This window comes from Eulemur rufifrons, chromosome 9, assembly GCF_041146395.1.
Source record: "Eulemur rufifrons isolate Redbay chromosome 9, OSU_ERuf_1, whole genome shotgun sequence".
NCBI lineage: Eukaryota > Metazoa > Chordata > Mammalia > Primates > Lemuridae > Eulemur > Eulemur rufifrons.
The window spans coordinates 5069452-5092315 of NC_090991.1; the positions used below are offsets into that span (position 1 = coordinate 5069452).

At 53.8% G+C, this 22864-nt stretch overlaps 1 protein-coding gene and 1 non-coding gene across 3 annotated transcripts; both read left to right on the forward strand.

Annotated features, from left to right (window-relative positions):
- The first annotated feature begins 229 nt into the window (after positions 1–229).
- Positions 230–333, forward strand: LOC138392791 (small nucleolar RNA U13). Its single transcript, XR_011235062.1, has one exon. It is a non-coding gene; the product is annotated as a small nucleolar RNA U13 (small nucleolar RNA).
- Positions 334–3677: 3344 nt separating this feature from the next.
- Positions 3678–22258, forward strand: DRG2 (developmentally regulated GTP binding protein 2). Of its 2 annotated transcripts, none has more exons than XM_069481929.1 (13): positions 3678–3857; positions 8000–8160; positions 12078–12167; positions 12826–12886; positions 13461–13551; positions 14165–14237; positions 14359–14449; positions 15318–15415; positions 15809–15885; positions 17230–17318; positions 18087–18145; positions 21102–21155; positions 21466–22258. In XM_069481929.1, the coding sequence occupies exons 1-13, from the start codon at positions 3794–3796 to the stop codon at positions 21550–21552; spliced, it is 1095 nt and encodes a 364-aa protein (XP_069338030.1). In that variant the 5' UTR covers positions 3678–3793; the 3' UTR covers positions 21553–22258. The 2 variants fall into 2 exon arrangements, with proteins under 2 accessions (XP_069338030.1, XP_069338031.1); XM_069481930.1 differs by having other exon boundaries at positions 21102–21139.
- Positions 22259–22864: the final 606 nt, after the last annotated feature.

Sequence of the window (22864 nt, forward strand, 5' to 3'; positions counted from 1 at the left end):
ACTGAGTTTGAATTTCCCACCAGTATGTCTATATGGCAACTAAGAGTTGGATTGAAAATTGAAATTAACTTTTAAAAATAAGCCAGGCATACGGGCATGCATCTATAGTCTCAGTTATTTAGGAGGCTGAGGTGGGAGGATCCTTTGAGCCTGGGAGTGGGAGTTTGAGGCCAGCCTTGGCTACATAGCAAGACCCCCATCTCTACATCATCATCATCATCATAATGCAATCCTTTTGTAGTTCATAAGTGTGATGGTTGGGTTTTCACGATCATAGGTGAGATGTGCCTCCCTCAAACCATGTTATGATGTTGGCACATTACCCATTTGACATGAAAAAAGAAATAATGTGCCGTTTCTCACATACAGTAGGGTTGTACCCATTCTATCTTTTGCTGTGGACTTCCCATCTTTTTGTTCACTGATCTAGCTCCCCAGCCCAGCTCTGACCTCCCTGAGAGCAGGGCTGGTGTGTCATTCATTTCTCCATCCACAGGACCCAGTGGGTCATGCCCACCAAATACCAGCTGAATGGCCAACAGCTCTGTTAGTCAATTCGATCGAGCAGACAGGCACTGCCTCCATCCCTCCACTCCACAGTGAGGTGGTGGACCCGAGAGGTTACCTGACCCTCCCACGGGCACCCCGCAAGTTCACAGAGGGTGGGGACAAGCACCATCCTTGTGGGAGTCATCTGGCAAAAAATAGGTGCTCTAGAAATATTTGTTCAATAAATGAATGGATTTGAATGAGGAATGCTGTCCCAATTAGATAATTGTAATTGTAAAGGGTGAAGTCCAGATTTACCCCCAGCCACTTTGCCAGAATTTGTTCTGAAATGCTTTCTTTTTCTTGTGGTAAAATATATATAACAAATATACATAAAATTTACCATTTTAACCATTTTTAAGTGTCCAATTCAGCGGCATTAAGTACATTCACATTTTGCAACCATCACCACCCTCCATCTCCAGAAGTTTTTCATCATCCCAAACTGAAACTCTGCACCCATTAAACACTAACTTCCTGTTCAAGTCCTTTGCCCATTTTTTTTAATCAGGTTGTTTTTGCAAATATTTTCTCCCATTCTGTGGATTGCCTTTTCACTCTGTTGATAGTGTCTTTTGATGCACAAATCAAATGTTTCTATAGTTCTAGTAGCAGCCTCTCCAGAAACATATAAACTCCATCTCGAGGGTTCCTTGGGCAGCATGAACAGCGAGGCTTATAGTTGGCCTCCCAGGTTAGGGTTTGGAGGACCCAGACCAGGCTAGCAGGAGAGGCAGTTGCCTAGAGGAAGCTTGATGTGCTCCCATGACCCTTGACATAGGCGCAATTTCCATGTTACTTGTGAAGAAACCAAGGCCCACAAGGATTGTCACAGAAGCAGATACAATGGTAAAGATGCCAGGACTCTTGGAAGGTGAGTCGTTTTCCAAAACTCTTCCATTTCCTCAACTGTAAACTGGAAGTGAACATGCTTCTGTGGGCACAGGGGTGGTGGTAAAGGAGACCCCGAGAGCCACGTCACATAGCAGTTGGAGGCAGAGAGGACTTACAGACCCACTCCTGGACCAGGGCCCTTCAAGCCTCCACATCTTCACAGACCTCTCCAGTTCCCAGATTGTTCTCACCTCTGTCATCTTCTTTGCTTACAGAAACAACATATATATTCTACCTTACAGTCTGTCACATTACTGTGGGGTCACTGCACTTGGAATTGAAAGCTCTGGGTTCAGATCTCAGCCCTGCCATGGAATAGCTTGAGCACCGGGCCACTGTGCATAGCATGTGACCTCAGTTTGTAAAATGCAGGTGAGAGTGGCAAGGTCAAAGCTTGCACAAGTTCCTACCTGGCCCATAGCCTGGTGCATAGTAGGTGCTTAATAAATATGGGTTGAATCTGAGGAGGGATGAGAGACAGATGAGAAGTGACTTCCAACGGCTCTGGCTTTCAAAGAGAACTTATGAGCAAGCAAACTATATGCCAGGTGCTCTACAGTCATTATCTAATTTCATTTTTATAGCAACCACATTATTCCCATTTTTAGGATGTAGAAACATGCCCAGAGGGGTTAAGAAATTTAACCAAGCTCACACAGTTATGAACCTGGAATTTGAACACAGGTAGTACGATTTCCAAGGACCTGTTCCTTTTCCCCAACTTTTTATTAAAAACATACAGAAAAGTGAAAGGGATAATTCAATAGTACCCACATACCCTTCCCCCAGGTTCAACAATTGTGAAGAGATTGCCACATTTACTTTAGTATGCTTTCTCTAAATACATACATATTTTGAACTTCTCGAGAGCAAGGTGCAGACATCATGAACTTTCACACTTACTATAGACTGATTGTCTGTGTCCCCCACAAATCCACATATTGAAGCCGTAACTGCCAATGTGATGGTATTTGGAAATGGGGCCTCTGGGGGTAATTAGGGTTAGATGAGTTCATGGGGGTACCGTACTATTCATGGTGGGATTAGTGGCCTTGTAAGAAGAGACACCAGTGAGCTTGCTCTCTGAAAGTACGCACTGAGGAAAGGCCATGTGAGGAAACACTGAGAAAGCAGCCCTCTGCAAGCCAGGAAGAGAGCCCTCACCAGAAGCTGACCATGCTGGCACCCTGATCTCAGGCTTCCAGTGTCCAGAACTGTGAGAAAATAACTATCTGCTGTTTAAGCCACCAAGTCTATAGTATTTCATGACAGCCCAAGCATACTAAAACAACCCCTAAATCCTGCGTGTGCCTCTGCTAAGAATAAAAACATTCTCCAACATAATCACACCCAAGAAAATTAGCAATATCTCCATAATATTCACTATCCAATCCATAAATTTCCCCCAATTGTCCTCAGAATGTCTCTTTTTAAATTTTTATTTATTTCTTTTAGATATGGGGTCAGGATATATTACCCAGGCTGGAGTGCAGTGACACAATCATAGCTCGCTGCAGCCTCCAATTCCTGGGCTAAAGCGATCCTCCCACCCCAGCCTCCTGAGTAGCTAGGACTACAGGAGAGCACCACCAGGCCCAGATCAGAATGTCTTTTTATAGCTGCTTTTTCAATTTTTTCACCCAGAATCCAGGCAAGTTCCACACATTGTATTTTACACCTTTTACTCTAGAACAATTCCCTTGCCTATTTCCTCCCAGTCATTGACAATTTTGAAGAGTCTAGGCGACTTGCCTTATGAAATGTTTCACTTTCCACATCTGATTCTTCCTCGTGTCTAAACTCATATCTAAACTCAGGTACGGTATTTCTGGCAAGAATCCCACATAGGAGATGCGGTCTACTTTATAGCGCACCATATCGGGAGGCATCTGATAGCAGGTAGCGCTTGGTTAAGGTGGGAATGGAGATTCGCTTTTAACCTCGATGCAAAATAAGGGCCACCAGGCTTTCAGCTTAGCCCTTTTCCTTTACACTATCAAAGTCAGCTGCACCCAGGGACACGCAGTTCAGGGCTCATCACCGGGAGAGTCTCTCTCTTCCACGCCCGGCTCCTGCCAGTCTTAGCCGGGCCCAGTACGACACGGCCCCGCCCCCACCAGGCCCCGCCCCGCCTAGCGGTCGCAGCCGGGCCCGCCCGGCAGGCGGAACCGATAGTATCTGGCACTGCGCTCGACGTCGCCCGCACGGACTGTGAATCCGGGAGCACCGGGAGCCCACGAGGACGCTGTTCTCCGTGGCTTCCGGGCGCGCACTGCTCTGCTGCTGCTGTCAGACCAGAATTCTCGGTGCCGCGGTCGTCGCCGTCGGCGTCCCCAGCTCTGCCGCTGCCATGGGGATCTTGGAGAAAATATCGGAGATCGAGAAGGAGATCGCTCGGACGCAGAAGAACAAGGGTGAGGGCCGGCCCGGCGGGGCCTTCTATTCTGCTCGCCTCAGTTTTCCTGTCTGGAAAATGGGGGAACAACTCCAGTGGTAGAGCCGGGGCAGGCTCGGAGGCCGCGGAGAAGTGCCGGAGAAGTGCTGAGGACGCCCATCGCGCCCAAGGCAGGGCCAGGAGGGAGCGATTCTCACGCCCCGGTCTGACGGCAAATGGCCACCAAGAGATCTGATCAGTGCCAGACCGGGTGTCCGAGTAGAGAAATCCCGAGTTGCTGAGCAAGCATCTGACCCAGAGAAAGGCAGGGCTGGTGTTCAAACCCCAGGCTCCCAATGGCCAGGCCTGGGGAGTTCGTGCTGATGCCTTTTGCGCTGGGAGGTGCAGGAGGAGACCTCTAGGGAATCAGGACTCTGGAGTCTGGAAGGCCTGGGTTTGAACCCCGGTTCCACCACGTATCTGCCGTGAAACCCTGGAAAGTCACTTCACCTCTTGGAGCCTCAATGTCCTCATCTACAAATGGGGACAATAACCCCCTGCTCCATCTTAGCTCACAGCTAAGTTAAATTACATGGCGTTTGCAAAGCACTGGGCACAGGGTGGGCACTCAGTATTTAAAATAAACACCGTAACATAGATAGCACACAATAAAGCACCAAATCTGGACTTCAGATTATGAGGGCTGGAGGAGCTCAGAGAAGAGAGGTGAGAAGAATGGTGACACCAGGAGGAAGTGGGACTTGAGCTGGTTGTTAGGAGGCATTCCGGATGGGAGGTACTGCTGAAGTAAAGCTTGGTGTGGTCCAGGGACAGTAAGAACAATGTAGATCAGCAGGGGGCGTGTGGAGTAATGAGACAGGCGATTGGCTAGGCCAGTGCCTGGCCAGTCCTGTGAGGTTCAGGCTTGCAGGGGTGGGAAGCAAGACATGCTAGGTGGCTGGTCTTAGTGTCTGTCCTCCCTTAGCTCCATTTAGGTCTGAAGAGTGAGGAATTGGGGGGCTTCTATGACTCATTCATTTTGTAAGTCCTTCCTGAGCCTATACTACGTGCTAGGTACGGTGGTTAAAGCAGTGGACACCCAGGCAGGCACATCGCTGCCCTTGGATCTGACCTTCTAGTCGACAGTCTGTAAACTAGTAACCAAATAAATAAGATAATTTCATCAAGCAATAAATGCTACGAAGACAAACTAGGGTAATGTAGCAGAGTGTTGGGGGTGGGGTGGGGCCAGGGCCTACTTAGGTAGGATGGTAGAGAAGACCACCATGAGGATGGGGCATTTGAGCTGAGACATGAATGAGAAAAAGGAACCAGCCATGCAAAGATCTAGGGAAAGACTATTCCTAGCAGAAGGAACAGCTAGTGCAAAGGCCCTGAGCCAGGAGCAAACTTGGTGTGTTCAGGGATCAACAGGTCTGATGCTGGGGTGCAGTGATGGGAGAGGAGGGCGCCAATCATACAGAGCCCCAGAGGTCATGGGAAAGACACTGGGTTGTGTTCTAGGGCAGTGGGAGCTAGTGGAGCGTGCTAAGCAGGGGAGAGATTCATCTGATTTCTGTTTTAAAAGTTCTCTCTGGGCCGGGCGCGGTGGCTCACGCCTGTAATCCTAGCACTCTGGGAGGCCGAGGCGGGTGGATCGCTCGAGGTCAGGAGTTCGAGACCAGCCTGAGCAAGAGTGAGACCCCGTCTCTACTAAAAATAGAAAGAAATTATATGGACAACTAAAATATATATATACAAAAAATTAGCCGGGCATGGTGGCGCATGCCTGTAGTCCCAGCTACTTGGGAGGCTGAGGCAGTAGGATCGCTTAAGCCCAGGAGTTTGAGGTTGCTGTGAGCTAGACTGACGCCACGGCACTCACTGTAGCCCGGGCAACAGAGTGAGACTCTGTCTCAAAAAAAAAAAAAAAAAAGGCCGGGCGCGGTGGCTCACGCCTGTAATCCTAGCACTCTGGGAGGCCGAGGCGGGTGGATTGCTCAAGGTCAGGAGTTCGAGACCAGCCTGAGCAAGACCCCGTCTCTACTAAAAATGGAAAGACATTATATGGACAACTAAAAATCTATATAGAAAAAATTAGCCGGGCATAGTGGCGCATGCCTGTAGTCCCAGCTACTCGGGAGGCTGAGGCAGTAGGATCGCTTAAGCCGAGGAGTCTGAGGTTGCTGTGAGCTAAGCTGACGCCACGGCACTCACTCTAGCCTGGGCAACAAAGTGAGACTCTGTCTCAACAAAAAAAAAAAAAAAAAAAAAAAAAAAAAAAAAAAGTTCTCTCTGGCTGCTATGTGGAATGTTATCTATAAGCCCCAAAGAAAGTAGCAGGGAGGCCTAGGGGAGGCTAGAGATGCTGCCGCTTTGGCAGTAGTGAATGAAAAGGATGTAAAGGTGATCAAGACTTAGTCCTTTCCCTCAGAGGTGCTCACAATTTTGAGCTAGGATGACGGAAGGGCTGTGTGAACCTGCCAATTGCGGAACCCATTCTTGACCCTTTCTCACCACCATCAGTTCACTCATTCTCTTGCTAAGACATTTCCTGAGCACCCAGGCCCTGTGCCAGAATCTGGGGATACATGACAGTATACAATTCCTGACCTCTTGGAGCCAGGGAAGTAAAGAAACAAAATAGTTTCAAAAAGTGATAAGGGCCATCAAGTGAGTAAACAAGATCATGAGGCAGAGGGGTGGGATTTACTGTGGATAATAATGGCCGACTTTTATTGGGTGCTTATAGTAAGCAGTGTTCCTAGTGCTTTCTTTAAGCCTCACAGCAATCTGATGAAATAGTTATTACTGTTAACATCCCTATTTTGTAGATTAAGAAACTGATGCACAAGAGGATTAAGTAACTTTTCCAAAGCAAAACGGCCAGTAATGGCAGGATGAGATTCCAATACAAGCTCTCACACTCTGTATGACACTGCCCGGCAAGGCTGGGCAGGGGAGGCCTCTTTGAAGAGGTGTTTTTTGAACTGCACTTCTAATGGTGAGAAGCAGCCAGCTCTGGAAAGATCTGATTGAAGTGGAGGGAATAGAAAATGCAGTGGTCCTGAGGCAGGAGTGAGGTCAGCATGTTCTGGGGAAAAAAAAGCCCTGTGTCTGGAGTGCAGTGGAGGAGAGAGTGGTAGGAGACGAGTTGAAGTAGCCAGGGGCCAGGTTACTTAGGGTCCTGATTTCCAGTCTTAACCACAGCCCCGTTTTATAGCAGATTTTGTAATGCCCCTTTTATTGTTCTGCGATGAAATTCCCCATCAATAATGTAACTTATATACCCACAGAATTTGGCAAAAATCAATGTAATGCCCTAATAGTAATATAAAGTAGGAGAAAAAGGAGAGTAATTTATAATGGAAATAGTGTTTATTGCAATACGTACGTAAATGCTGGGGTGCTGCCAAAACGTAGTGAAGTTATAATGAAGCCGTGAGCTGCTCCCACCTCTGGGTAGAATCACCAGGGATGTGGCAGGCACGACACGGACCAGTGCAAGTGTGTTGTGTTGGCCACTCACATATCCTGCAAGAGGCATTGCTGTGACAGCTTGGTATCCCAGAAGAGTGAGCAGCTTGAGGTAAAGTTTCAAATACAGTCTCCCTTCTATGTGCACAGGAGTTGCATTCCTAGAAATTTCAGTGTATATTAACATTGCAAAAAATGCCCTGTGTTCATATGTGAACAGGGCTGGGTTCTAGGCCCTGGTGATCCCAACCCGGCTTTTCCCTCTGTGTGTCTCTGGGACCTGAGCAGTCATGTGGGGCTCTGGACAGTGCTTGGCTGTGCAGGACTGACTCATCTTGTAGGGCAGCTGGTTTCCCTGGCTCCTGTCCAGTAGATGCCAGTGAGGACTTCACCATCAGAGTGAACATGAAACATCCCCCAGAATTTCCAGAATGCTCCCCAGGGAGTAGTGCTGCCCCCACTGAGGACCACTGACATAGAGTGGTGAGGTCTCAACAAGGAGACTAGATATTATTCTAAATGAAGTGAGAAGCTAAGGGGGCCTCTTAAGCAGACGAGTGGTTTTTCTTTCCGGTCTCCTTGATGATGATTGCATGTGGTTCCGATGTTCCCAGCCAGCACTTGGTCATCTGTGGGGTCCCATCTGACCTACCGGGCTTGAAGATTCTGGACACTTAACCTTCTCTCTTCCTTTATATCCTTTAGCCACTGAGTATCATCTGGGCCTGCTGAAAGCAAAACTTGCCAAGTATCGGGCCCAGCTCCTAGAACCATCCAAATCTGCCTCATCCAAAGGAGAGGGCTTCGATGTCATGAAGTCAGGTGATGCCCGTGTGGCGCTGATTGGATTCCCCTCTGTGGGTAAGGTCAGTGATGGTCAGTGCGGGCCTTGTCGGGGAAGGCAGGAGGTCATCTCCCAAACAGATGACTATCTGTGCCTCCCCCAGCGCCTTTCTGGTGAGCTCCAGGGACAGAAGACCCGGCCTCCCCCAGTGTTGGGTCCCACGAGTTCATTGTCCTAACACAGAGAACATTCTTTCCTCTCTCCGACAGAAATAGCACCACGCAGTCTCCCAACTCAGCCATCGTGCACAAACGTTTATCGAGTATGTGCTTTGTGCTGGGCACTGTGGCAGGGACCAGACAGGCTTCTCTCCCTGCCCACATAGAACTCCCATTCTCAGGGAGAAGGGACAGTAAATGGGGCGTGTCACATGATGAGGAGTGGGGCCAGCAAGTGACGGGGGCAGAGGTCCTACTGGTTACACTGGGGTCTGGGAAGGCTTTTCTGTCAAGCAGATACTTGCGCAGAAGCCTGAAGGAAGTGAAGGAGCTTGTAGAGCCCTGCCTGAGAACATTTCAGATGGTGCCCAGGGTACCAGGCCAGCTGGTCTGAGTGAGTGGCGGAGAGAGCAGTCGGAGGCAGTGCCTTGTGGGCTGCCCGGAGGCTTTTGGCTTGGAGTGAAGAGTGAAGTGGAAGCTGCTGCAGTTTTCTAGAAGATTTCTTCTGAAAGCTGCTCAGTGTAATGTAAAATGCATATTGATTTACATTTATGTGGTGAGTAAGATGAGTGTCATTGTGGGATTTTGAGAAGAAAAGAGACATAATCTGATTGATTTTTTTAAAATAAATGTATTTTAGAATAGTCTTAAATTTACAGAAAAATTGCAAAGATAGTGCAGAGTTCCCATTTACCCTACATCCAGTTTCCCCTGTTGTTAAAAATCTTACATCATATAGTTGTCACACCTAGTGAATCAATGTTGATCTGGGTTTTTGGTTTTTGATTTTTTGGGGGGGAGAGGGGGACAGGGTCTTGCTCTATTGCCCAGGGTGGAGTGCAGTGGCTCACTATAACCTCAAATTCCTGGGCTCAAATGATCCTCCTGCCTCAGCCTCCCAAGTAGCTGGGACTACAAGAATGCACCACCAGGCCTGGCTAATTTTTTTATTTTTTGTAGAGACAGCATTTTGCTATGTTGCCCACACTAGTCTTGAACTGCTTGCCTCAAGTGATCCTCCCACTTCAGCTTCCCAGAGTATTGGGATTACAGGCCTCCATTCACCACCCAGCGATCTGTTATTAATAGCTCAAGTCTATACTTTATTTGGATAGGTTTTCCCTACTGTCCTTTTTCTGCCCTGGGACCCCACATCACATTTGGTTGTTATGTCTCCTTAGGCTCTTCTAGACAGTTTCTTAGACATGCCTTGATCTGATGGCCTTGACCGTTTTGAGAAGTACTGGTCAGGTATTTTGTAGAAAGTCCCTCAATTGGGGTTTGATGTTTTTTTCTTGTGGTTAGAGTGGGGTTGTGGTTTAGAGAGGAAAACCACAGAGGTAAAGTGCTGTTTTTATCACATATTAAGGGTACATGCTATCAACATGAGTTATCGGTGTTGCTGTTGACCTTGACCACCTGGCTGAAGAGGTGTGCATCAGGTTCCTCCCCTTGCCGTTCTGTACTCTTGGCAGGGAAGTCACTATGGGCAGCCCACACTTAGTGGTGTGGACTCATACCTACATGAGGTGGGTGTGTCTTGTGTCTACATAAATTGTTTGAAATTCTTCTGCATGAGAGATTTGTTTCTTCTCTCCCATTCATTTGCTTTATTCAATCATTTGTTGATATCAGTATGTACTCATGGGTATTTATGCTTTGGGGTCTAATACCATACCATGTTCTTTTCATGTTCAGATTGTTCTAGCTTTGGAACTATTTCAGCTGGCTTCTTGGACATACTCCCATCATTGTGTTCTTCCAGCACTTCCTCACTTTCTGACACTGCAAGGTGCTTAAGGTTCTTGTGTATTTTCTGCCCTGGCCTAGAATCAGCCATTTCTCCAAGGAGCCCTGGTTCCTTTTATTGGAGAATATTAGAAACCACAGTCTGGACGCTGACTTACTTTTCAACAGAACCACTCTGGCTGCTGTGCAGATAGCAGGCCAGCGCAGGGCAAGGTGGAAGCAAGGAGCCCAGTGGAGAGGCTGCTGGAATACAGACCACGTGAGCCACGGCCAGGGCACTTGGGTCAGATGCTGGGGAGCAGCTTCTAAGTCAGTACAGCTAAAAGAATGTGTATTGAGCCCATTACTTGGGGCCAAGCATAGGGGACGTTGGTAACAGCTACCATTTCTTGAGTACCTGCTGCAGGCTGGGCAACGTTTTGTTTTGTTGGTTTTACCCTCTGCCTATATAATTGGTATGTGTATCAGAGAAAGAGGGAAGGTGATTGACTGCTAGAAGCCACTGTAGTTAAGAAGGGCCGTGCCCCTTGGGGTCTGAGCCCTGTGCCAGATCCCACCTGCCGTGTTGGGAATACAGGCTTTCCCACCATGGGATGGCCAGGCTTCTCACCCATGGGGGCTAGACAGGATCAGGGGTGTCCCCCAGGGTGGTTGCCTGGTGTCTCAGCAGCCATTGTTTTCAGGGCTGTTCCATCTATCCATATCTATCTCCTCCACCAGGTTTTCATTGTTCTCGAGTTTTCAGGAGCTCCCCAAGGCTGAGGGTTTCTGAATTTGAGGACTCAGTGTGTTTCCTTCACACGTCCCATCCTGGGTTTCAGAGATCTGAGGGCTTGCAAGGCAGATGTGCCAGCAAGGAGGCAGGGTCTGGGCAGCGTTGGCTCTGTTGCTTCTCAGTCTCAGGCTCCTTGTTCCTGGGGCCCTGATGATTAGGATGGAGTGGGAGGCACAGGGCTGGGCTTCTTCCCCTCCTGGCTCTGCCCACTGCTTGGCAGGCCCTCTTGACCATAGCATCCATCGCTGAGATGTTACCATATTTCCAGTGAAGGACTCGCTGGGCCTTATCTTTTTAATCCCTGCCACAGTCCTTCAAGGTAGGGACCGGGTTGATGCCCGCTCTGCATGTGAGGACCCTGAAGCTCAGAGGATGTAGTATCTTGCCCAGTCCCAGGGTCCCCCAGCAGAGGTGGGATCCAAAGCCAGGTCTCTCCGACTCCCAGCCACAGTGAATGGTGGCCTGAGTGGTCATATCCAGATCCTCTGCATCCCCCCTTGCTCCCCACAACGCCTCTCTCCTGCCAACTACCGGGATGTCTCTGCCTCAGACTGGGAGGTTGCCATCTACTCATATATCTCACACCCTCCTCAGGTGAGCAGCACTTCTAGGTACTGGTTTCACCAGTACTGTGGGGCTGCCTGCTTTAAGTTCTTTGGGGCCAGGAGGGTCTGGAGGGTTGTGTGGGGCCAGGGAAAGGCTCCTGATTTATGTGAGAAATCCAGCCAGGCGCCATGGCTCACGCCTGTAATCCCAGCACTTTGAGAGGCCAAGGCAGCAGGATCACTTAAGGTCAGGAGTTTGAGACCATCCTGGGCAACATAGCAAGACCCCATCTCTACAAAAAATTTTTAAAAATTAGCTGGGCACAGTGGTGCACCTGTAGTTCCAGCTACTCGGGAGGCTGGGGCGGGAGGATCACTTGAGCCCAAGCATTCAAAGATGTAGTGAGCTCTGATCACACCAATGCACTCCAGCCTGGGCGACAGAGCGACACCCTGTCTCTAAAAAAAAGAATCCTGCAGAAACCAAGTCTCTTTGTCCACCAAAGACAGGGCTGAGGCCTCCAAGGAACATAGGAGGAGCCCTCTGATGCCTGTCCCGTCCTGTGCAGGGCCAGAGGCAACTCTCCCAGCTGGGGCGGTTCTTTTCACACCCATCCAAGTCGCCTGCACCTAGCAGGCACTCAGTTCCGAAAGACTCTCCCAGAAGGCTGGGATAAGACTCCTCAGTGCAATGACCTCCTCTTTCTCCTAGTCCACCTTCTTGAGTCTGATGACCTCCACAGCCAGTGAGGCTGCATCCTACGAGTTCACCACTCTGACGTGTATCCCTGGGGTCATTGAAGTAAGTGGGGTGTGCTGGGCACAGAAGGCGAAAGGGTGTGTGCTTGCGTTTGCACTTGCATGTGTCATGTATGTGTAGGTCTAAAGGTGGGTGTCCCTGCATGGGGGCAGGCTCTGGACTGAGCTGCTCTGCCCTCAAGCACTGGCACTTCTGGGGATCCTGGCTGCTGGAACCCTGGAGACGCCTGGCCGGGCATGGAATCAGGAGGTCAGGACAGCATATGGCGGCTCTGCCTGGTGCCCCTTTGTGTTCCCCGACCGCCCTAGCTCTGGTCACCAATTGCTGGTTGGCTGGATCCTTCCATCTCCCATGAAGCTTCAGAGCTTTGGGTGGTGTTTGCCTTGGGAAGCTGGGTGTTATGGCCTTGAGTCTCCCACAGGGATGCAATTTATTTGTGAAGAGTGTCACCCTCAGTGATGAGTGTTGTGGGACTGGGGAATCTCACCAGCCTTCCGCAGATGGCAGCTGAGCGCGTAGTCTGTGGTCTGCACCAGGCTCAGGCAGCCACAAGGCTCAGATTTGGCCATGGGTTGGCACCTGCGTTTCCTATAGCTCCTGAGCATGCAAGTGGGGCCACTGCAGGTGTCCTGGGTCCAAGCAGGCCCTTCCCAGTGGTGACCCAGCCTCCCCTTTACCTTTTATGTCTTCTGCATCCTAGTACAAAGGCGCCAACATCCAGCTCCTGGACCTTCCTGGAATCATTGAAGGCGCAGCCCAAGGTGGGAGGCAGGGACGGACGTGTGGGAGACAGGGTGGGGCTCTGTCACTGATTGCTGAATTGGGTGTGGCTGTTGTGATCTCCACGGATCCGTTTCTGTTATCCCGTTTTCCAGAAAGGACAGGCTCAGTTCAAATGCTGGCAACACACAAGCTTTGTGATCTTAGGCAAGTGATTGAGTATCTCTAAGCCAAGCCACAGTTTCCTCATCTGTAGAATGGGCATGATAATATTGAATTCACAGCATAGTTTTGAGGATTGAGTGAGGAGACGTGCGTGCACATAGCCCGGGGCCTGCCACACAGAGCGGTGAGGGCAAAACAGCCGTCATTATCCTGTTACTGCACCTATGGCGGTGATGCCAGGTTTCCTTCTAAAGTAAGTCTCCACAAGTACAGCAGCGTGTGGATTAAAGAGAAAGGCCAAGGATGTCAGCTTGGGGGTGGCTTATGGCATGTGGTAGGTCTGTAAAGGACAGGAGTCCAGGACGCCATGGGCCGGGCAGGATCACACAGGTCCTGCCTATGTCACTGTTGCCTTGCCAAGGTGTAACCACATCCCTTCCACCTGTCCAGGGAAAGGCCGTGGCCGGCAGGTGATCGCTGTGGCACGCACAGCCGATGTTGTCATCATGATGCTGGATGCCACCAAGGGAGAGGTTCAGAGGTCTGTGGGGTGGGGCATGGGGCAAGCTTACATGTCTGGGGAGGGCCGGTGTGTCCTTCAGCTCATGGTGGGTGGTCTGTGGGGTGCTTGGCCCTCTCATATATGGGAGTAGTGGCAGGACTTTCCACGGACTAAACCCAGTGAGACCCAGCCTGGGATGGCCTCTCCTTGAGCCTGGGCCCAGCCAGCATGAGAATCTTGGAGCTGGGGACCAAGGAGCATGGCCTGGTTCTGGCTCCTACCTGTAGAGGCCTGTGTGACCTGTCACTGCCCAGAACCTGCCAGGGGCCCAGCCCCAAGCGGCAGAAGCATGGTTCATCCATGCCTGCCAGCTGGGAGCACACCAGACCAGGGGGGCTCCTAGGGACCAGAGGAGCACCCTTGTGTGGTCACCTCATGGGGGCTCATGCCACTTGCCTGTGCACACCGACTATACACCAGGCCAGTCTCCCGTGAACTGTGGCATTGGAGTTTAGAGGCTCCCCTGCAGCTCTGGGGTGCTGGGAAGGGAGGGGAGAGTTGGTTCTCGTCTGGGTAGGCAGGGGCTTCCTGTGTGATGTGGAAGCTGCCTCTGTGGGCAGCCTGTGAGGGGCTCGTGGGGTGCTCTGCCCAGGTCTCTGCTGGAGAAGGAGCTGGAGTCCGTGGGCATCCGCCTCAACAAGCACAAGCCCAACATCTACTTCAAGGTGAGGCTCCTCTGGCCTGCGGGGCGGGCTGCGGCAGGGTTGGGCTGCGCTGGCCTGCGGCCATGGGGACCATTGCCGCTGCCCCTTGGTCAGCAGCTCTCCCTTTCCTTCTCTTCTTCAGCCTAAGAAAGGTGGCGGCATCTCCTTTAACTCAACAGTGACGTTGACCCAGTGCTCCGAAAAGCTGGTGCAGCTCATCCTGCACGAATACAGTATCCTCCCTCCAAAGAGAGGAACGGGAGGGCAGCCGCGGTGGCAGGGCAGCGGGTGGCTAACGAGACAGGAGGCTTCATGGCCCAGAGACCCCCGATCCACCTGAGCAGCCTTCAGGAAAGCTGCAGCCCAGCAAGGCAGCTCCTGTCTCCCTCTGCCTGTGTGCCTGCTAAGCTCTAGGCTGCCGGGCTGCAGCCACTAGCTTAGCAAAGGCTTCCCAGCTCCTCACTGAGTACTAGGCACTGTGATGGCCAGGTGACATCAGGAAGAAAGACAGGGTGTCCTGAGAAACAGCCTCTGAGGACCGGGGGTTCCTGACCTGGAGCAGCCTCAGGGAGAGTGGAGGGCTCTAAAGTATTGTTGGGGGCTGGTTGGGTCCTGAGGGTCCAGAGGGGCCCCAGAGGCAAAGTTGTGCTTGGCTAATGGCAAACTCTTAGAGTCAGACCTATCTCATGGTGGGACAGGTGGTGAGCCTCTCGTCACTGGAGGTGTGCGAGCAGAGGCAGGACAGCCCCCCCTATCCCCCCAGAGGAGAGTCCCGCATGGGGAGAGCAGCTTTAAGATCATGCTTCTGGCACTGAAGCCCGGGGTTCCACCGAGATGTGTTAACAAGCATATCTTTTTCCTTGCCTAACAGTGAAGATTTAAGCAGTTTGTTGATTGAAACTTCTGTGTATTATGGTTCCTTTGGAGGAGGGAAAATGAGAGGACTCCCCAAGCTTTAAAGTCTTGTAAAGTCTCACAAGCAGATGACTGCCAAGGTCCCTTCCAGCCAACATATTTCTTGCTCAGCTCTTTGGGGCCCTCCGCTGAGGGGGCACAGGGGCTGCTGGCACACAGGTTGCCCCCTTAATTGAACCCCCGCAGAGATCTTCAATGCAGAAGTGCTCTTCCGAGAAGACTGTTCCCCGGACGAGTTCATCGACGTGATTGTGGGCAACCGGGTGTATATGCCCTGCCTGTATGTAAGTGGCACCAGCACCCCAGGGGCGCCACGTGGGACGGGGAGCCCTGGCCCTGCATCACTCAGCCATTCCTCTGATGCGTTTCGTGAGCGCCTGGGGCCCAGACAGCTGAGGCAGGCTTCTGGGAGGGGCACAAATCCTGGGACTCTCCCGCCCCTCCCCTCCCTCTTGGCTGCTTGAGCCTTGCAGACATGGAGAGCTTGAAGCCAGGCTTCCAGCTCAGCCTTTCCCTCTGGGGGCACTGGCCGCCCTGAGGCGGCAAGGGGAGGAAGGCTCAGCTCCCGTGCCTTGGCGAGCTGAGGAGGAACTGTGGGCAGGTGCAGGCCCACTGAGGGCCTTTCCCACCTTGCCCCCTCCCTTCCCCACCACCCACCTCCACCTTTTCAATCTCAGGTTTACAACAAAATTGACCAGATCTCCATGGAAGAAGTGGACCGCCTGGCCCGAAAACCCAACAGCGTGGTCATCAGGTGAGGCTGCTGCACCCCGCTGCTCTGCTGTCCCATCTCTGGGTTCTGAACCAGAGGTCGGGCCTCCCAACCGCCTTGGCCATGGGGAGCAGAAGCCGGCACAGTCTTCACCAGCACACTGCCCTCGGGGCTGGGATCGCCTCTCCAGGGCAGAGCACGTGGTCACAAGGCCAAGGAGAGGCGGCAGGAGGCGCCCCTCCTGATGGCAGCTGGTGGCATTGGCCCATCCAGCCCTGAATGGGCATGGGCAGGGTGGGCGATGTCTGGTGGGCTGGCTCTGGTTAAGAAAACAGAAGGATTTGATCAACCCAGGTTGAATGGTTAAGAGGCTTCTTAGCTTAGGGGTGTGAACCTACCTCTCCTGGTGCTCTGAAAGGTGCGGCTTCTGTCTGACCACAGCTCAGAAAGAAAAGGGAACTAAAGTTCTCAGGCAGGCAGGGTCCACCCACTACTGCCTGGCGGGGTTCTTCTTTTGGGGCGAACGGATTCATGTGCCCCACTTTCCTGGTTTCCCAGCTCAAACAAGGCACTTGGCAGCTTCACAGCGAGGCTTGGCTTCCAGAAGTGACGCTCAGACACCCAGTGAGGGTGGCCAGTGCGAATGCCGGGTGAGGATCCTGGCTGGCCAAGCACAGGCATTTTGTGCGTGTTGCAACCACTGCAAAGAGCAGGGTCCCTCCCACGGAACAACCTCAGCTCCTCTTCTCCTCCTGCTGTATCCCAGGCCCTTCGGGGGCTGCCTGAGGACATGCCCATCCTCAGGGCACGAGAGCATTTCTAAGGCCCACAGGCCACACTTTTACCTGCTTCTGTTCACAACAGCTGTACGAAGGTCAGGACGCCACTCATGGTCACACTGCTGCAGACAGGGTCCACCCTAGGACTGGGTGCCACCAGAGCCTGAGTTTTTCCCTGTTCATGCTAAAATCCCTGCTGCTGCCCTGGGCCCCTTGGCAGCCCCTCTCTCCTCTTGGGGAGGGGTGAGCTCTGGATGTCAGGAGTTCCCAGCCTCTGCCCATGGTCCATCACGGCCCCTGGCCTGTCCCCCCACAGCAGCCCAAGTCAGTCACAGATGCTGCGGGCCCGCCACAGAGCACAGCTGTGCTGGCCCAGGAGAGACGCTGAGCAGTCGGGTGTGACCATGTTTGGTGATCAGAGGCAGCTGAAGCACCAAGCTGCCATCAGAATAACAGGCTTATTTCCCCGTGGACACCAGTGGGGCCACCCTGGCCTTGGCACTTATGCAGGCCAGTGGAGGTTGTCCCCTCCAACAGTGAGAAGCAGAGACCTCTGGCCTCCGACCCCATGGGGGCCCTGCCTGACCGGCCGCCTTCCTCCCTGCAGCTGCGGCATGAAGCTGAACCTGGACTACCTGCTGGAGATGCTTTGGGAGTATTTGGCCCTGACCTGCATCTACACCAAGAAGAGAGGGCGTGAGTTGGGCAGCCTGTGGCCCAGGAAACAGGCCAAGCCTCCCGCTGCCCAGGGGGCCGCCAGGCCTGCACACAGCACCCAGAGGCTCCAGTGGCGGCCCAGCCCGGCAGCGCTTTTCCCATCTCAAAGTCAGGCATTGCTCCACCTTGGCCTGAGCCCGTAGGGCAGAGTGCCAAGTTCTGGTCTTGAGGGTTCCCTGAGGGTCAGGGAAGGCAGTGGCCTAAGGCTGCCTGGAGTCCCCACCAGCTGTAGCACTCACTGCCCTCCTGACCTCCCCCTCAGGGGCAGGCCCCACGTCTGGGGTTTCAGGCAGCTGAGTCCACGGAGCCATCCTGTGTCCCCACCCCACAGTACCCACACACTCACACACACCGGGGACCCAGCAGCTGACTTCGGGGCAGTTTGCATCAACCCTAACTTTGTCAACAAGGGGAGAGCCACAGCGTCCCCAACCAGACTCCAACAGCCACTTGCTCCCTGCCCGTTCGGATGCTCCAAGTGCTTTGTCAGGGCTGTCACAGCTGATGGGTGGCAGGCAGTGTGAATCCTGGACTTTGATTTATTTTGATTCTCTGTGTTAAGGTCAAGGTCGTAAAAGGTGGCACAGGGAGCTCTACCGAGGTGTGCTGCATAGCACGGGGGAAGTTAGGCCAAGGCTTGGGACACCAGAAGGACTTTTGCAGCCAGCTCTTCCCTTACGGAAGGAGTCACAAAGCAGCAGGGGCCATGAGGTGTGGCCGACATCTTCTCCCCATCTCTCCCTGCAGAGAGGCCTGACTTCACGGATGCCATAATTCTCCGGAAAGGAGCCTCTGTGGAGCACGTGGTGAGTTGACCAGGCCTGCGTAGACAAGGGGTGGGGGCTCCTTTCTACGCTGGGGCACTTCCAGCCAGCGGGGCTGAGCTCAGCTCTCCTCACTCTTAGAAGCTGAGGCAGACTCTGGATTTAGGCAGCCTGGGGTCGTGTCCATACCACCCCTTCCTAGCTGCGTGCGGAGGCTCCGTCCCTCTCCTGCGAGATGGGGGGATGCTGCCCACGCCCCTGGATAGTTGGGAGGCCACACTGAATGAGGTCCAGCATGGAAGGCACTCAGCACGCTGCCTGGCACTGGGTAGATGCCATAAGCAGTGGTCCTGTCACCCTGCTCCCAGGGCCATGGGCTCCTCAGGCCACTGCCCTTCAAGTGTTCAGGTCAAAGAGAGCAACTGCCCTGGGGCCTTTCTTTATTGCTGTTCTCGCAGTAGGGCTGGAGCTGGGAGTCCAGGAGGGGCCCCCAGACCCCTTCCCCCTCCCTCAGTGGCAGAGCTAGCTAGGGCTCAGAGTGGCCACCTCCCATGGCCCCCACTCAACCCCCCTGCCTGGCCTGCCCCTCCCTGCCCCAACATCCTGCCCCCAACCTAGGATGACTCCAGATATTTCCTGTACTCAACACAGGTTTACTGAGCATCAGCACTCAATGAAATAGCTCCAGTTCCTGTCGGACTGGGTCCTTTGGGGTCAGCAAATGCCAGGCACCCAATCCCAAAGTCACACATACAGGTGGGGTGGGGTATGGTGGGGTGCCAGGTCTACACAGAGGTCAGGAGGGCAGCTCGGAGGTGACCCAAGCTGGCTCGTCAAACAAGGAGGCTCTGGCAGTGTAGAGTTGGGGTAGGCTGGGCGCGGTGGCTCACGCCTGTAATCCTAGCACTCTGGGAGGCCAAGGCGGGAGGATCGCTTGAACTTGGGAGTTTGCAACCAGCCTGAGCAAGAATGAGACCTTGTCTCTACTAAAAATAGAAAAATTAGGTGGGCGTGGTGGCGGGCACCTGTAGTCCCAGCTATTCGGGAGGCTGAGGCAGGAGGATTGCTTGAGCCCAGGAGTTTGAGGTTGCTATGAGTTAGGCTGATGCCACGGCACTCTAGCCTGGGGAACTCTGTCTCAAAAAAAAAAAAGAGTTGGGGCAGGGAGTACCCCAGGCAGGGGAGCGGGCCTGCACAGGCCCCCAGGCTCTGGGCTTGGGAAGCATGAGTACATTTCCCCGTCCAGAGCTCTGTCACCTGAACGTGACCCTGCAGGAGCAGGTGATGGTCCAGAGCCCAGGTCACACAGCCATCCTCCTGGGCTTTTGTTTTCTTGGGTGTCGTTTTCCTCAAGCTCAGGATCTGTATCATAGAGGCAAGGGACACTGTGAGACCCAGCCGTCCCTGCAGCCCCTTAGAAGGACAGTGGTGGGTGGGCCTGCAGTCTGGTCTCATGCATTCGTTCATTCAGCAAGCCCAGCCCCTGGCCTCTGGGTTCTGGTCTCAAGGTGCTGACAGAAGTGAGGCTAGACCATCACATCTTCCTCAGGGCCTGGGCTTGAAAGTTAGCATGCCAGGCAGGAGCCAGGGAGACTCCAGATGACCCTCCTGAATCCCTTCAGTCACGCACAAGGAGCTCCTTGTTGGAGGCTGCATCCCCCAGGCCTGTTTGAGAGCCGAGGAGCCCAGCAGGCTGTAGACACAGGTGCCTGGGAAGAAGTGCAGGGTGTTGCAGGCAGCAGGGATAATAGGTGCAAGGCCCGGAGGCACGAGTGAAGGAGGGGAGCACAGGGCAGAGGTGGCAGGTGCTGGGCCTGAGAGTGAGGAGAGGTGGGGGGTGTCCCACAGAGGCCTGCTCCTTCCATTGTCACCTCCCTTCCAGCTTGCCCTCCCCAGGTGCCTCCCTCCAGGACATTCAACTGTCCCAGGTGTTACGAGCTGTAGGTAAAAGGCCTGCCCTGCCCACAGAGTTCATTACAACCTGGGTGCTGACAACAGAGACCCAAAGAAGGTGAAGCAGGTAGACATCGAGCCAACCAGACCCAGGGTCACACCCTAGCTCCCCCACCCTGTGCCTCAGTGCCCTCATCTGGGGGTAACTGACCCCCAGGGCTATGGCAATGCACCCAGTGCTCCTAAAGTTCTCAGGGTTTCAAAAGAATCCAGTGACTGGGTGACCCTGCATTTTAAATTCTGCCTGTGGGTTTAATTTATTTCTTAGGAATGGGCAAGCTGAATAAAACATAAAACCCATTTATAGGCCAGAAGAGACCAGAATCAGTTGGCTTCCCTCTTGTGTCAGGGAAGTGTTCCTGTAGGCCTGACATCTGCTGCTTCCCCTGGGAAGCCGGGCTGAGCCCTTGGTCTTTGACCTGTAAGACTTGTGGGCATGTGGGAGGAGGAGCAACCCTGCAGTCTTCTCCCTGCCTGCCCCACTTGACTGCCACCATCACCGTGGCAACGACGGGGCAATGGCTGGCTGCCTCCTTCAGGGTCTCCTTCCTGAGAGCGCTGGGACGCCTCGGACCTCCCTCCCTACCCAGGAGTGCTGTCAGCCTACAGCTGTCTAGGGGGTGGGGGTGGGGGTGGGGTGATGTGCCACAACTGGGGCTGGGAGGACTGAGAGACAGTGACCAAGCAGTGGTGACTCCAAGCTGTCACCCTGTCCCATTCTGAAGGAGCATCTGTTTCGGTGAGGCAGGCGGAAGGCTGCTAGCAGCCAGGTCTTCAACCTTGCTCTGGCGGCTGTGGGCACGTTGCTAACCGTGCACTGCAGCTTCCAGGCAGGTGTGGGAGTGGGACCCGCTTGCAGCTGGGACCAGGAGGCTGATGGGAGTCAAGCAGGAGTCATTTCTTGACCCAAGGCCTGGACTGTTGGAGCACCTGCCATGGTGCACCTGTTGCTTTTTGGCACATCCCCTGTGCTTTGGGTGTGTGGCTGAGCTCGGGTGGGGTTGGGTGGAGCCTCGTCTTCCTATCTGACACTCTTGTCCTCCAGTGCCACCGCATCCATCGGTCTCTCGCCAGCCAGTTCAAGTACGCCCTGGTGTGGGTGAGTCTCTGGGTGGGAGGCGGGGTCAGACCCAACACAACATCCAGAGCAAGGCATTCACACTCCCTGCTCAGTGTCCCTGTCCTTCTGTGGGGACCAGTGTGTCTGTCCTGTTCCACGGAGTGTGCATGCCGACCCAGGCTGGACATAGGCCTCCCCAACCTTTGAGATCAGGAATGGTCCCCACTGGGGATGTCCTGCTATCTGGGGCCCCTGCTGTTCACACACCTCCACCTTCCTCCAGTGACATCCCCCTTGGCCTTGGCCAGTCCAGGCTGACATGACCCCTCTGCCCCCATTCCTCGCCCAGGGCACCAGCACCAAGTACAGCCCGCAGCGGGTGGGCCTGACCCACACCATGGAGCACGAGGATGTCATCCAGATCGTGAAGAAGTAATGTCTCCTCCAGGGCCTCCCGCCCACCGGCCTCATCTCCCTGGGAAGTCGGACCCACTGGGACACACAAACGCCCCAACAGGGAAAACGCAAACACACACACCCCAGGAAGTGGTCCCTCAAGTCTCTGCGGTTTCCGGACATTTCTTCAGTAGGCAGATGATGAAGTATGTTGGGGCAGAGAGGCAAGATGGGGGCATTTCCCAAGGTTGATCCCTCTGCTGGGGGCTCTGAGTTTGGGGCCCCGGGCCTGCATCTGGACCCCCAGCCCCTTTGGGCAGTGAGGGGGCAGGTGGCCCAGCTGCCCCCCAACCGCAGCCCAGCACAGACGCACGCTTAGTGCCGGGCGGGGAGCTGGGCCTGCCTGAGTCCCTGGAGGCAGTGGTCACTCTCAGGGCACCTGCTGCTCCCTCAGCCCCTGCCAGCTTGTGGGGGGCCCTCCCAGGATGAAACTCCCCTGTCCCCCACACACAAAGGGCTGTCCCATGGTGGGAACCAGAAGGCAGTGGCTTCAAAGGCCCAGCTCACACCCTCCACAGCCTGAGTGGTGTCTTAAAGTGCCTCCCCCATCCCCCCTTCTAGGGCAGCCCCTGCCCAGCACAAAACCCCGGGACCTGGGTCTGCACCCCTGGGGTGGGGGCTTCTGCATTTTCTGTATTTTCTCTCTAAGCTCCCAACTCTCCTTTCTGAAATAAAGGATTAAAAACCATTCCGTTTGGACTAAGAAACATTTTGTAAGCTTGGTGAACTCTGTTGCCAGGTTGCTGGGCGGGGGGAGCGATGAGCTTGGCGGCCTGAGTGGGTGTAGCCTGGGCCCATGGTGCAGGCCCAAGCCTGGGGCAGCAAGGAGAACGCAGGGGTCCTCACCAAGGCTGGGACGGGCCCTGCCCAGGAGGTCAGCCAGGGTCTGCAGGCCCAGACCACCCTCTGAGGGGTCTGGCTGCCGGGGTAGGCAGCATCCCCAGGAGGCCCTGTGAGAGCCCTTGGGATGGCAGAGGGGCTACCCTGTGACAGCAAGGTGGCCGGGTGCATCTCCTGTTGCCTCAGAGGCCAGGGGCGGAGGGGCCAGCAGGTGCTCGCTGAGTGCCTAGTGTATGCCGGGGGCTGTACCGGGCCACCCCCACAGCACGCTGTTCTCCATGGGAGGTGACTCGCTGTAGGCTACACAGCTTGTGAGTGTAGAGCCAGAATTTATTAATAGGACCTCTGAGTGGCAAGGAAGGCTTCCTGGAGGAGGTGCACCTTTTGGAGTGGATGCAGCAGGTACGTGTGGCTGCCAGGAGGGGCCGAAAGCTCCCTTGGGAGGCCTCGGG

Excerpts from the sequence above, each read along its gene's own strand:
- DRG2 (XM_069481929.1), top strand. The coding sequence starts at position 3,794 with ATGGGGATCTTGGAGAAAATATCGGAGATCGAGAAGGAGATCGCTCGG. Across the intron at positions 15,416-15,808 it reads TGTATATGCCCTGCCTGTAT|GTTTACAACAAAATTGACCA; the intron begins GTAAGTGGCACC and ends TTTCAATCTCAG. Across the intron at positions 21,156-21,465 it reads TCAAGTACGCCCTGGTGTGG|GGCACCAGCACCAAGTACAG; the intron begins GTGAGTCTCTGG and ends TTCCTCGCCCAG.